At 36.8% G+C, this 15,906-nt stretch overlaps 2 protein-coding genes across 2 annotated transcripts; one reads left to right on the forward strand and one right to left on the reverse strand.

Annotated features, from left to right (window-relative positions):
• Nucleotides 1-250: 250 nt before the first annotated feature.
• LOC129777684 (hsp70-binding protein 1) lies at nt 251-1,906 on the reverse strand. Its single transcript, XM_055784108.1, has 4 exons — nt 1,512-1,906; nt 1,160-1,406; nt 515-1,098; nt 251-452 (listed from the first exon to the last, which is right to left on the reverse strand). Exons 1-4 carry the CDS (start codon nt 1,563-1,565, stop codon nt 381-383), a joined length of 957 nt encoding a protein of 318 aa, XP_055640083.1. The 5' UTR covers nt 1,566-1,906; the 3' UTR covers nt 251-380.
• Nucleotides 1,907-7,018: 5,112 nt separating this feature from the next.
• LOC129778572 (DNA-directed RNA polymerase II subunit RPB9) lies at nt 7,019-7,805 on the forward strand. Its single transcript, XM_055785542.1, has 3 exons — nt 7,019-7,177; nt 7,235-7,363; nt 7,430-7,805. The coding sequence occupies exons 1-3, from the start codon at nt 7,110-7,112 to the stop codon at nt 7,617-7,619; spliced, it is 387 nt and encodes a 128-aa protein (XP_055641517.1). The 5' UTR covers nt 7,019-7,109; the 3' UTR covers nt 7,620-7,805.
• Nucleotides 7,806-15,906: the final 8,101 nt, after the last annotated feature.

The following is a 15,906-nucleotide window of genomic DNA, read 5'->3' on the forward strand; positions in this document are numbered from 1 at the left end:
TTGCTACCTTTTTCAAATGTTCCAGAACATTGAAAAACAGTTTTCCCGTTATGCAATCGTTAGTTGGGAAATTAGCAAAGACAATGGACCCAGTTGGACCACCTGTGAACTAGAATAATGAAAACGTTCTATTCGAAACTAGTTCGATAGCTCTTTCCATCTCATCTTCGTTTATGCTGGTTCTATCGGTTTTCTTTTTGTAGTTTCGATCCTTAGGTTGGTTCGAAACTACAAAATCAGACTAAATTTTATTGAAATAATAACTACACATTTTTCTTTTCTTTATTTCTAAAATGTTTCTTACTTTATAATGCGTAGAATCAATTGTTTACGCGAATCTTGGGGGTATTTTATCTCTAAGAGAATTTGTAGAGCTGATTCTATCGGTCGGTACAACCATTTACGCTTGTGAAACATCGCTTGAGTATAAAATTTGTATTTTCTCTTATTTCCTGCAGAAAAATAATATAAATAGGTATCATCATAAATGGTTGAATATCTCAAGAAAACTTACCGCGCACTCCTCGGACCCATCATCTAATTTCAAAATTGATTCCAACTTCGACTTAAGATTTAAGTCCTCATTTTGACACCTGTGAACACCCTCATCACACAGTGCTAAAAGATCGAGTGCCATCAGCGAAATTTCCAGCTTCTGGTTGTATCCACTCGTAGGCTTAATTGATGCGGCCACATTTTCCACGGCGTTAAGCAGAATAAATTCGTCCCTCACAGCAGAGTCTGCCTGGCACATGGCAGCCATCAGGAAAACCGATTTAACCCGTAGTTGTGTGTTTTCCGACTGTATGCATCCAATTATACACTCCTTGCCACCCATATCGGCGAAAGCTTCCATGCAGTTGGCATTGTTCCGCACCATACAGGAAATTGCATACATCGCTTTGGCAGCAACCTGATCCTCATCCGAAAGCAGTTCCACAAGCCGCGGCATAATGTTTGCTTCTAGCAATTTTTGTTGACTGTATGGATTGTTCTGTGATAGCCCAGCCACTAGCCCAAGTGTTGCAACGCGAATATCGGCACTCGGGGAGTTTAACCCTGGTGGAACAATCACTAACCCACCCACTTTGCAGAAATCTGTTACGTAGGGTATACTTGCTAGAGCACAAGATTTTTAAAGATAAATTCAGCTACCCACCATCGGCTGCATTGATATCCTGTATGAAATCGGTTATCTCTTCAATAGCTGTAACTTTGTCCGATTCTTGAGCCTTCGGATCCATTATGACCGTCATGGATTCTTCCATTCTCTTAACCACGTCAACCGTAAAAGAATTGATGGCTTCCTCGAGAAACCTCCGTCGTTCCTCATCCATTTGTTGGAATTGAGACGGATTTGGCGCATCCTCGGATTTTGTTGTTTCCATGGCAAACTTGAGCAGCCCCTGGAATGAGATCACAATAAGTCATTGACACATAAGTTTTCCCAAGGCACTTCCTCTTCCACTTCCTCGAAACCGGATCATTCACATTCATATAAAAGAACTCACCTGTAAATCTCGGGGTTGTCTTGGTTGATCGGGATTTTCTCCTCCGCTAGCCATTCTTATATTAACAGAAATTTCAAAATCTAGTAAAAGGCGAAAGATTTATTCGACAATGGAAGAGAGACCAGAGTTATTTCAAAATCTACAAAGCGGTACAAAACACACAATTCAGTATCGTTGCGTTTCACGTTGCTTCATGGAGTGTTCATTTGACAAAGTCAGATCGTCTCAACGTTTGTTTACATGCTCTCTAGAATCATCTCGAATCCAAGGCGGTAGCAAGACGGGTCTATGGTACTAGGTGAGGCCGTTTCGTCACTAAGTGGGTTAGGGGAGCGGTATATGAAAACAGTACGGAAGAAAGCAGAAGGGGAATTATTTCCTTGAAGCGTGAAAGAGACAGACTGATCACGAGCGAGCTTGGACACAAGCGTATTGTGTTTTGTTTACAAACAAAACACAGTAGACTTCCAAGATGGCTGAAGAGTGGTTTTAGCAAGTTGGCCCACCTTAGGATATACTTCTACGCGCCTTGTGCGGTAGCTCCTTGCTCGAATCGTCGCGAGAGAAACAACCCTATGCTGGGCATAAAACTTAACAATCTGGGCTAAGAAATCTCTTGTGAACGGAACCAATGTATTAATATAGAAGGTAGCTCAATTTGCTCATTTGAGTGATGTTATATTAAATCACTTTAACCGTTTGAGTGCGGGGCAAATTTTGTGAGCATATGCCAAAAGTCCGGATGAGTTTAAGTACATTAAAAAAAAAATAAACGTAGATAACTACGTTCACAAAAGATCACAGATCTTGTCACAAAAGTGGTGTTAAATTAAAAAAAAAACACATAAAAAGTGGTATTCACGAAATTTATAAACATCACCTTTTTTTAAATAACGAGAAATGTATAATTAAACAATTTTATTCACAATTATGGTTTGCTGGATGACCAATAAGTGATTGAATCTATATTTATTCTATTTGTACCTCCAATATGTTCCCGAAAGACGAAATCCTACTTGGCACCTTAAGTCAAAAATGTTAGCATAAAACAAGAAAACAAGAAAAGTTTTCGTGACTCAAGCTTTGTTTATTTACGTTTTGACTAGAATTTATCCCAGAAAAGATTATTCTTCTGCAGAAATCTATTACAGTGATTTGGCTCTAATTGGACTTATCGAGCCACCACTTAGTGTCGCGTTAGTGGCGATTGTGACCTGTTATTGGACATATTAACAAACACAGATCACTGTGAAAAACAAGTTTAAACAGGAAAATCATTGAAAATATAACAAATCATTATCAGCATTAACATTAACAATAACTAGAAAAGTACATGATCTAGTAGAATGGTTGAAAAATGATTAAAAATACTCCTAAGGATGTTTTCAAAAATGTCCAATTAGAGGATCAAATTGAAGACAAAGCACTGTATTACTCAGCGATGTCAGATTCCTGATCAGTGTTGAAAAAAATCATCTTCGCTAAGCTCAAATGCATAGATTTTCAGGATCAAGACAACCAGTGAATATGAGCAAATGAACGTTTGTTCTTCAATATGTTTTGAAGTTTATTTTTCTATGGGTGGATGCCAGAATTGAATTTCATTTTAGCCAAACATTTAACTGTTGTTTACTTTTAACCTGAGGCAACTATGTGCGGTTGGTTTTTATTTAGTTCGGAATGTACTGCTGCTTAAGTCCTTCTCAATCAACGCAGGCAACAAGAATATTATGATATGTAATCCATTTGAATATCGAGTCAAGAAGCAATTGTTATTCAATTGCAATACGGCGCTCGCGATGCCGTTATTACCGTCTGGCCAAACAAAATTCTGCGCGATTTCTTGCAAAGTTCGTTTCATCGAACTCTGGCGTTTTTGTTCTCTAAATGGTCTTGCCTGACCAATTTATTTATTTTTAAATTTTGACTCAAAATCAATGCCAGGACGAATATCGTTTCAAATGTGATGAATATCAATTTGTTGCTTTTGATATTCAAAGTATAAATAACAGCGAATGTGTGAACCCCACTCAATGCCGCATTCATTCATAATAGCAAATGTGTTCGTGCATCAGCGATATGAACAAAATAAATTCGTTTGTTATTGTCATCAATATAATGATGGCAGAGTGTTTCGAGCTGAAAAAAGTTATTTACACTGAAATAAAATCATATTCGTTACTCGTGAATATGTGTTGATATTCTAAGACACTGTTCCGATACAGGCAGTTGAAAGACGAAATCATAGGAAACGATTATTCGAAATATTCGATTTGAAGCGTTTCTTTTTTCATTGTATCGTTGATACAGCACAGAGTAAATACGGAGAAACTTTGGAAAATTAAAGAAAAATAAAGAGCAACAGCCAAAGTATGTTCATTTTTATATTAACATTGAACCTGTTTTTTTGTTTTGAAATAACTCGAATGAAATAAATGTTGGAGTTTTTGTTATTCGTATTTTTAAATTGTTTTCATGAAAGAAAGAAGAAAGTTCAAATAATATCATTCTAATGTTCAGAAATAGAAAACCTAACATTTGGCGAGAAGTAAAATGGAATTGTAATAAGGACATCTCAATAAAACCTGTTTTTTTTATCCCATTTATTTATTTAAGGCTCATTAGCATTTTTAGCTGTAACAGAGCCGAATTTTAATCGTGTACATGTCACATGGTTATCATATCTATAATTAGCACATTACACAGTTGCCATTCGCCAGTATTCCTTCTATACCATTACATATGGTACATTCACACAGTAGCCATTTAGGCGTAAGACTATTCTTTCTGTTCTTCCATTATCCAGTTGGACCACCGAACAGCGGAGACAGTTGATTGATCATTGTTGAGTTATTTATAGAACAGTAGCCCGATGTGTCTGGCAGAGCAGAGCAGTTGTATGGATGAATCGATCTTAGTTCGACCGTGGATCGATCTCCATCGCTGATGATTGTTGCGTAGACGTAGCTATTCTATAACAACACAAAGATGGTCAATGAGGGCCCTGAGTTTTGAACTCACGGTCGATCGCTTACTAAGCGAACGCGCAACCAATGTGGCTACGGAGACCCCCCAATAAAAGCTTGACACAACATGGGTCATGTGGATAGAATATCAAATTGGTTGTAAAGAAGAATCCAATAGAAATGTCAAAAGAGATCCAATAATCAGGAGGGGAAAAAGTGTTACTTTTCTTATAGTATTCCACTACATAAAGAAAGTATTGTTATTAAAGATGAACATAATCGACTCAATAAAAACGAACAAACTACATTTCTTCATCAATTAACGCTAGCGATTCAAATCATAAGAGCCCAACTGACATTTTGTCAGATACTGAAACTTCAATAAAATTGACTCCTAAACATACATAAACTTAATGATGTCTCAGTTTTACTTCTCGCCAAATATTCGGTTTTTATTATTCTGAACGAATTACGCAAATTGCAACATTTATTTCAACTCTGGTTCGGTCAAAGGTTAATAAACAAAACCCGAGTCACGAAAACCTTTGCTTTTTTTAGGAGAAGCTTCTGACAGCATGCGGGAAAAAGACAGCATGGGGAAAAAGGTACAAGAAATTTATTTTTCAAGCAAAAAGCGCTTGAAAATGAAATTTTATTGACTTCGCACGACCCAGGACAATCATAAGGCTAGGCGCAAATTGAGAAGCGAATAGCGCTCTTAAGCGAACACGAGACGGCAAACACGACTCATATGTATCACAAACGAAGCGTGGCGGTGCGCATATTGAGTCGCAGTTTGGTGCAAATGCCGTGCCACTCGCATATAATGTTTGATTTACATAGAGTTTCGCGATACATTTATTTACTATTACAACCACCCGACCGGCATAACCATACAACCAGACTCACGGCGCTATATGGTTGTCCACCAACACAACCACCATAGCCGGCACGACAAGCACGAGAAACTGTGGTTCAGCCACAGCGTCACGTGAGTCGTGCCTCACGAGCGCTGCACCATCTCGCGTCTCCTCGTCAATTTGCGCCGTTCTATCTGTTTTCATTAGCCACAAAAACAGGCGCAATATCGCGCCAAGCTACACGCGTCTCAATTTGCGACTGGCCTAACCCATGAATCTTGCCACTTTATATCATGGACAGACATACAGCTGTACTAGCATTATACGTGTACAGCGTTGTACAGGTACCACGGTAGCATGACACACATACTTTGGTTGTACATTGTATCGCATGTCAAGCTGAAATTCAGATTTTGACCTATTTTTACAACATATTTCAATGAAAAAGGGTTTTATATAGCGTCCAAACTATCAAACACAACAAACCAGTTTCCAATATGAGTTATTAACTCAAGAGAAAGTCAATGAAAAGAATATTTTCCAAGTGTTTTGATTCAGTTTGTTTATTGTACCACCACTAACCGTCTATGGCACTGCGCACAGTACAGCTGTAGCCATGTACAACGGTGAAACAGGTCGGTGCAGATACAGCGATTGTACCGAGATGTTTGCATGATTCTAGCGCTGTACATGGTGACAGACATACAATTTTCGAAGTACAACGATAGTACAGCAGTATGTCTGTCATAAGTATTATATCCTACATCTCGCCAGGTACGGAAGAGGGTAGGAAATAACGTGAACTATTTTTACTCGGGTATAGAATATAGGGACCAATGTGCCTAGAAGTATATCCTAAGGTGAGGCCGTTTCGTCAATAAGTTGGTTAGGGGAGTGGTTTATAAAAACAGTACGGAAGAAAGCAGAAGGGGAATTATTTGCTTGAGGCGTAAAAGAGACAGACTGATCAGGAGCGAGCTTCGGCACTAGCGTATTGTGTTTTGTTTACAAACAAAGCGCAGTAGACTTCCAAGATGGCTGAAGAGTGCTTTTAGCAAGTTGGCCCACCTTAGCATATACTTCTACGCGCCTTGGGATATACTTCTAGGCGCCTTGATACACTGAGAGGAAAATTTAGTAAATATAACAAATTTTTTTTGTAAATGTTACCAATTCTCTAGTCATTTTCTACCCTACTAATCATTGGTACATGTTACAAAAAAAGAATGGTAGGCACATATGTCAAACAAACTACAAATTGTTGGTCCAACATTGGTGCAATAACAGTGAAAATTTTGCTTCATATTTGTGAGAGGTAATCATCAGGGATAATGACAATATTTTTTAATAATTATTTTTAATTTAAAAAATTGTATTTGATTGCGTTTAATTCTACATACTTAGAATACATTATAATAACTTATGCTATATACAACATCAAAAATTCTCGTATGACAATAAAAACAAACTTACTAATGGTATGAAGTAAAATATACGAATTCCTGGTAGGAACATTCATTGCGTCTCACATCTTTTTTACGCAATTTTAGTAATTTTTACAAAAAATGTGTATATTTTACCAATGTTTTTGCTATTAAAGATTTGGTAGCTGCTTTTACTAAACTATTTCTCCAGTGTAGGGACCAACGCGCTAGCTACTACCCACCCCTGCAAACTACCTGCTGTCAAAACATATATAAACAGAAATAATTCTAGATGTTGCTACAGTTTGTTAATTGCAAATAAGATTACCTTTCCGAAAGAGATTCACCATGGCTTATGACGCTGCTGCCCACGACGATGGACCAGGGTTTGTTGGTATCCGTTTTTGTCAAGAATGGTAAGTTTGGATGAAATCGAAAACTATCAATGCACTATTAACCGGCCTCTTTTGCAGCAATAATATGTTGTACCCGAAAGAGGATAAAGAAAACAAAATCCTGCTGTACGCGTGCCGAAATTGTGATTACAAACAAGAAGCCGATTCCAACTGCATCTACGTGAACAAAATTATGCACGAAATTGAGTAAGTCGAAAATTATATTTGTTTTGAGTATAGTGTGTAACTGTGGTGTTTTTCCTTCTTTTATAGCGAGTTAACGCATATTGTGCCAGACGTAATATCGGATCCAACACTACCCCGAACGGAGGAACATGCTTGTCCCAAGTGCACTCATCGGGAAGCAGTCTTTTTCCAGGCACAAACACGACGAGCTGAAGAGGAAATGAGACTGTATTATGTGTGTACTAATCCGAATTGCTGCCACCGTTGGACTGAATGAGCTACTCTTCTGTATAATATTTCTCCAATCATCGTGCTTTTCTTCTACTGAAGAACGTAATAAATTATTCTGTACAATTACTACGAATGTGTTTCGACACATTTCAACATCGATGATGGACACAACAAGACGCCAATAAAGACACTGGTTTTGAAATTGCTAATAAAAATTCTGTAATTAAAATGACTTTTTTCTTTAAATTTGTTCATTTCTAAAGCAAAACTGCTAGATCTTCACGGAGCTAATGATCCGTTGTTTTCAATTAATCCATATCGTACCAAACGCGTGTGGTCCCCATGGCCTAGTGGTAAGCGTTGCGATTGCCAAGATGGGGGCTCCGGGTTCGATTCACGTTCGGGTCAGAAATTCTGTCTTCATAGATCGTTTTTCTGGCTTGCATTGGTAAAGGGGAACTGTCTAGGGTGTGGTGGGATGAGCAATTGGGCATTGCCATTCCCCAAGAAAAGCCACAAAAACCCGGAAACAGCTCCTCTAAGCGAATTGACGCCGCTATATGTGTCTTTGCCCAGTCCTGGTGGTACTCGGGACGTAAAGCAACAGTATCACGATGGTCCTCCAGCGAGATAGTGGGGTTGGTCACAGGCCTTGCAAGCCGCACCACTAAAACACCAAGCAACGAACGATACACAACAAGATTGTGAATCAGTGAATATTATAAAGACGTCAAGCCAAAATAAATAAATAAACCAAACGTTGGAAACATCCAACAGCAACTTTAACAAATTTTCATTTCTAACTCAACAGAACCTAACAGATGATTAAAACTAAAGATTGGAAAATTGGGCAATTTTTAAAAATTATACCAATGGTTTTCGTCCTAAAATACATTTACAGCTTAGGCGTCGTGCACAAATTACGTAACGCTAAAAATCCGGATTTTGGACCCCCTCCCCCCCTCTACGTAACGCACTTTCCTATCTCTAATACACAGAAAGTAACGCAACCTCGACCACATAAGCCGTTCGATCTTCATCAAAGAATAGACCGTCATCACACTCGGGTTCGGGAGGACCATTTTCCCACGGTCCAATGCAATACACGGTCAAACCTCTTCGTATCTGCTCGATATACACGTGGAATCTGTCTTTAATCGAACACAATAGATTAATTTTATAGATCGTTAAAACTTTTAAACACACTTACAATACATTAGTTATTTTTATTTACCTGCCAAAATATTCACTAGAAATAATTTATATGACAGAAAAACGTTTGCCGGGTCAGCTAGTTTGTACATAAAATAATAACAAGCTTGTCCTGTAATTCGTATGTTTGTATGTTTGTTACATGTTTGTCTGTAGCGCTTTACCACATTAATAGAAATTTGACCACCTTCCTGTTGATCGATTGATCTGAAATTTGGAACACACCTTTATCTCTGCAGTAATAATAACACTGCGTATTTCATGATTTTAAAAATCCAAGATGGCGGCCGCTACAAAATGCCGGATTACATACTTTCTCAAAACCTCATCAATGTGGGGTTTTCCAAAACCCCATCAATATGGGTATCAAATGAAAGGGCTAGAATAGTAGAACACAGCTATTCACGAGGAATGCGAATCCAAAATAACCATAACCACCATAACGCCATAAAATGGAGATATTTTTTTTTCGAGATCCTCATCAATATGGGTATCAAATGAAAGGGCTTGTTTAGTAGAACACAGATATTCATGAATGACGGAACACATATTTTCTCAAAACCCAGCAAATATGGGTACCAAATGAAGGGGCTTGACCAGTAAAACCAGGTGTATGGCACGATTTTCGCTATCTCACTCTACCTACCATCACCACATATCTCACTATCCCTCTGCTGTAAAAGTTCATCATCGACATCACGATATGTCAGATGGTGGTAAATTGGTAATTCGCGCTGACAGAAAAATAGTATCGACGTCTGGCGGCGACTTCAAATTAAGGCCATAATTTGGGTCCCAAACTCGTTAGTTTAATTTCTATCAGATCGAAAGACACGAAGCCGGTTTATAAATTTTAAAATTTGAATGAAAATTTTCACTTCATATTATTGAATTATTTGAAACACTTATTTCTGACTTTCATTCAACCATATAGTTATACAATTCCAACATTGTTACTGATTTTTTTTTTCCTTATTATATAAAGTTGTCTTCATAAACAATTTTCCTAAGAAACTTTTTCACCACCTGCAAACAAAAATGTTTTTAATTTAAATAGAATACTAATTTGATATGGAAAAGCTAATTTTCATTCATAATTTTAATTTTGAAAACGTTCATTCCGACTGAAAATTAGCTATTCTTTGACGCTCCCCTAGAATAGTAAACGAACCTCATTGCCGTCAACGCGGATCGCTGTTTTGAAGAAAACGAATACTTTTGATGTTTGAGATGTTGGCACCAAAAACATGGCGGGTGCCATACGGCTGAGTTAAACACAGCTATTTGTGGAAAATCTAAATCCAAGATGGCCGCTGTAACAAAATAGCCAATTACTTTTTTAAACGGTTTCACTCAACTTGACCTGTTTGTATGCATGTTCGTGTGTCTGTAGGGTTGACCCACATTAGTAAAAATTTGACCCCGTTCCTTTCCACTAATTGATCTGAAATTTGGAACACACCTTTATCTCTGCTGTCATTATAATACTAAGTATTCTCCTGGAAAATCCATTTTGGTCGCCGCTAGAAAATGACTGGTTTCACATTAGTTTAAAATAATGTTAATGTGAATTTAATGAATGTTAATGTGAAATTAAATGAATGGAGAACAAACTACATTATGAACAACATAAATTCCAGAAAGCACGCCGGGACAAAATGGTCGACTATGTATTTTTTTTTGCAATCCCATCATAATCAGTATCAAATGAAATGATTCGACTAATAGAATACAATACATCATGAAAACATTCCGAAAAAATAGGTAAAAATCAAACATTTTAAAAAATTGTGGAATGTTTTTAACTAAAACTAAAATAAAATCGTGGGGCACGTTGGATTTACGTTATTAATAGTTAATAGTTTCAACATATGCCCTACGATTTTATTTTAGTCTCATCAATGCCTTAGATTAAAAAAAAGAGGTGTGATCAAGCTTTCAGTACATTATCTGTTTTATCACAATGAAACCGTTTAACTTAAAAAGTATTTTTTTTTACTTTTTTTTTTATTCGCTGGTAAGGATGGGCCCGGCTTAAAAAAAATGTCCAACGTTGTTGGCCATCTATTTCGTTCTTCAGTGATTTATAACAGCTAATGGCTTAGTTAATTCAACGAGAAACTGTAGCGCTACGTTCGACGTCGGGACGTTATGAGGATGCTCATTCCTTATTCGAAATAGGAAAAAGTTTTCGACAAATTATTTGATGTTAGCTGTTTGGATACAACAGGCCCTGTCTATTCATCAAATGCCGGTTCTGTTTGCAACTGAATGAGTTCCTCAAGTGAAAGGAGTTTCCTATCAGCTTCAAGTAGATCAAGCACATAGTTCGTTCAAACCTTCAAAGCCGAGATCATGTGCTAGTTCAAAATGTTTTGCCTAATTTCAGGAAGGAAATTAACTTCTGCATCAGTACTTTTTACACATTCTGGCCAAACATGGTTCATTGTTGTTAATTTTAATTCCTTCCACGATTCACTGATGCGGCCTACAGCCTTGATGTTATAATTTTTCCAAAATGTTTTAATTGAAGGTTTACCATCGTTTTCCCTTATAAGTTGTCGGAAAGTTCGGCGTTGGTAATATGCCTTAAAAGTGGCTATTGCACCCTGATCCAATGGTTGGGTCAGAGCTGTTGTATTTTTCGGAAGGTATTCAATCATGACATCTTCAGGTAGTTCGGATAAATTAGTAGGATGCCCTGATGCATTATTCAAAATTAGCAAATCTTCGTTGCTTGAGGGGGGATCGTACTCTGGAAAGTCGAAAAGTAACGGATTTTCGTGATTTTTTTCCAGCTTTTGGAATTAAAATTGAGTGTTGGAATATTTTGGTGATTGGTAAACATTTTTACATACCAATTTCAACCAGATCGGACCACTAGATCCTGAGAAAAACATACCACCAGATTTAGAAACAGCATTCACGCGTCCAACTGCCAACAGTAGAATTATCACTACATTGACACCCAAAAAATAGAAAAATACATCTTCGAATGTACCTTAACCAATCACCAAAATGTCCCAACATTCAACTTCAATTCCAACATCCGAAAATCCGTTATTTTTCGACCTTCCAAAGTAGGGCTCCCTTATGTCATAATTGACGTTGCCTCGCAAATATTTTTTCACTTCTGTACAAAAGTGATTTTTGAACCAATTCTCAAGCTTTAGTTATCCAAGCTTTCTTGTTGGATCTCCATATGACGGGTAATTGATTTTTATTTAGCCACTAGCTGACCCGCAAAAATTTGTTTTTTGCTATCAATACCTTCAAATATTCACGTTTTCTTACTATGAGCTTACTATGAGTTACTACTAAGTTCATGGGTGCAATCGCAGAACTGTTCATTGATTGATCTTCTAATCGACCCCGTTGAATTTACCTTTTACTGTAAAATTCCTAGTATTTCTACCAAAACTCATCATTATAATATCAGATTATTTTCAGACACAATTCACGTTCAAGATTTTTCAATCACTTGCAAATAACATGTTTCTCCGTTACATGGAATAAATGTTTTATACAGAAAATATGATAGAATAAAGACAGCCGTAAATCGGACAATTTCTTCCTCGAGTTCTGCTCTTATCAACACATTCGGCGATACTTTTTTATTGGTATAGATAGAAGAAGATATAGGAGTGCGTTTCATCACATTAAAATCCGTTTCCAGTTTCGAACAAAGATCAAAATTTCGCTAGCGCAAACATCAATTGAACTAACAGCACTTGTCACTATGTAATTGAAGAACATATGGGAATTTAATTATCCGAATTTTCCCTTTTTCCTTCAGAGTTTTCCGAAAATTTTCAATTGTCATGCTTGGTTGGAATATTTTTGGTTGAAATATGTGTAATATTTTTATGGGACCCCCTCTCCATTCCATATTATCCATTTTATTGCACCCTAAAACCTCCACATGCAAAAATTGGTTCCATTTGCTTGAATAATCCTCGAGTAATGCAGAAATTTGTGTTTCATTTGCATGGCAATCACCACCCTCCTTACCCCCCTTAGAGAAGAGGGTGGAGAGTCTAACCACCATAGAAACATTTATTCCACCCTAAAACCTTCACATGCAGAATTTGGTTTCATTTGCTTGATTAATTCTCGAGTAATGCAGAAATTTGTGTTTCATTTGTATGGCAGCCCCTCCTAAGAGAGGAGGGAGGATAATCTAACCAACGTAAAAACATTCATTGCATCCTTAAACCTCCATATGTCCAATTTGGCTTTATTTGCTTGATTAATTCTCGAGAAATGCAGAAATTTGTGTTTCATTTGTATCGCAGAGCCAGCACAAACCCCCCCCCCCCAAACTAAGAGAGAGGGGTGGAGTATCTAACCACCATAGAAACATTTATTGCACCTTAAAACCTCAATATGCCTTATCTGGTTTCATTTGCTTGATTAGTTCTCGAGTAATGCATAAATTTGTATTTCATGTATATGGCAGCCCCCATTTAGAGAGGGGGTGGAGAGTCTAACCACCATAGAAACATTTATTGCACCCTAAAACCTCCACATACTAAATTTGGTTTCATTTGCTTGATTAATTCTCGAGTAATGCAGAAATTTGTGTTTCATTTGTATGGCAGAGTATGGCATGCAAATCGATTTTTCTTCATGACAATCACACATAATGGATACGATTTTTATGTTTTCTAACGATTTTCCTTAAAGAAGAATTATGATCATGGTTTGACCACCTCTGATCATGATTTGTCTAAAAAATGATCATGGTTTGTCCGGTTTTAGAATGGTTTAATGGTTCAGCTATGTAAATCTGATACAAATGGTGTGCGAGCATGATGTTTACAATATTTGTAAGTGTTATAATCCAGAAAAGGTCTGAATACGTGCCAAATAATCATCTGGTTATCGATTAAAAGTTAGCGCGAATGAGGGCGCATTGACACAAATACAAGGTGTATTTTATAATCCTGTAAAACATGTGATTCCGTAAAAATATACTATAAAACTACTGTAAATCATGAAAAAGACAATTTTATTCATATGTTTTGAAACATTCGAATACCTTATCTGACACAGGAGCGCTGAATTAGAGCATTCAAAAAAGTGGGCAAACCATGATCATATTTTCGACTGGGCAAACCAAAATCATTTACCTTATATAGATTTAGGAAGCATTGTATATTAGAAGTGGTTTTAGATTCAGCACCAAGTAGCACAGTTAATCATTCTTCAGACACCTTATAACCGTAACATTGCGTAACTGTTGGAAAGTAAATAACATATTTAGAAAAAAATAACATTTAAATGTACTGTTAAGAAATGTTACCCAAAAATTTAATTTAATATTGAAAACCTTTATAAAAAATATCGAAATAAAATATTCCAATTTAAGAGCTGGTGAAATGAGAGGGTTCAAAAAAAAGTTGTGCCATGGCGAACACGATTCCAGCCCTTCTGGTTATTTAAAACAAAAAGAATGGAACAGATTCTGAATCAGTAAAAGTGGCGATATGGCATGAACCTCGGACAAGTCAAAAACATCTTTTTTGACAAATTGGTGGCCGTTTGAAAAACACAATACGGTTTAAAACGTTTTTTCTTATGTTGCCCGATTTTTTGAATAGGTTCAGTAGAACTTGAGATATCGTGTACGTCAGTTTGAAAAAACTAGTTTCGAGAAAAACGCGTTTCAATTTCATTGTTACAGCCGTACCAGGTTAGATACCGCATCACTGAAATGGCTCTAACTCGATAAAAAATAGAATTTTCGATAAGTCCTTTCTAGGATGTATTCTTGAATGCTTAAACTAGAAAAATATAATTTTTTTTTTCTTTTTTTAATTTCTAGTCCAGAATACTACCTTAAGGCTAAGCCAACGCTCAGTCTTAGTTGCCACTTGAAGAGTAGTTAACCACATTCGGCGATCATTTGCAGAAAAAAGGACTGGTTCTAGAGACTTCGGAGATAGTCACAGCTTCTTAAATATCTCATTCTGAAGGGACGGTCCCCAGAAATGGTTCTAAAATGGCACTATTTTTGCCAGAATCTCGAGACTAATGTTATGCGTTGAATGCACATAACCGATAGATATTTAGGACGAATTTACAGCGAAGGTTGAAGAGATAGCAATTTAGTTACAGTGAACAAATCACGGATTAGTTTTGGCATTTGGCGGTTTGGTATGGAATGGCTGCTGGAAGATCAAAATCAACAATTATTGTGGCGATCTATTCTACAGCTGACAAACAACCCAACTAACAATTCCCCATCAGTGTGACGTTTGTATGATAGTTTAGTTCAGCTCTATGGTTAATAATGTCTGAGCTATCTTTATATATAAAAGAGACTTTTTCCCACGTACGTATAACTCATCATCACGGGAGAACGGCTGATCAGATCTACGTCGTCCATATATTTTGTGAGTTTTGTGAGTACTTTGGAAAATATTTGAGATGATTAGAAAAATTCGAAAAAATTGACTGCATATCTTTATATGTAAAAGAAGGATTTTCCCACGTACGTGTAAAATATCATCACGGGAGAACGGCTGATCAAATCTACGCCATCCATATATTTTGCGAGTTTATCTTCACCCAAATTACAATGATAGATTGCTTCGGAAAATATTTGAGATGATTAGAAAAATTCGAAAAAATTGACTGCATATCTTTATATATAAAAAAAAGAATTTTCCCACGTACGTGTAAAATATCATCACGGGAGAACGACTGATCAGATCTACGCCATCCATATATTTTGCAAGTTTATTTCACCCAAATTAAAATGATAGATTACTTTGGAAAATATTTGAGATTATTAGAAAAATTCGAAAAAATTGACTATGCACATCAATATATATCAAAATGGATTTCTGTCTGTCTGTCTGTCTGATTCTTATGGACTCGGAAACTACTGAACCGATCGACATGAAAATTGGTATGTAGGGGTTTTTTGGGGCCGGGGAAGGTTTTCATTAAAGTTTGAGACCCCTCCCCTCTCTCTAAAAGGGGGCTGCCATACAAATAAAACACAAATTTCTACATTACTCGAGAATTATTTAAGCAAATGCAACCAAATTAGGTATGTGGAGATTTTAGGGTGCAATAAATGTTTCTATGGTGGTTAGATACTCCACCCCCTC

This window comes from Toxorhynchites rutilus, chromosome 3 (assembly GCF_029784135.1).
Source record: "Toxorhynchites rutilus septentrionalis strain SRP chromosome 3, ASM2978413v1, whole genome shotgun sequence".
NCBI lineage: Eukaryota > Metazoa > Arthropoda > Insecta > Diptera > Culicidae > Toxorhynchites > Toxorhynchites rutilus.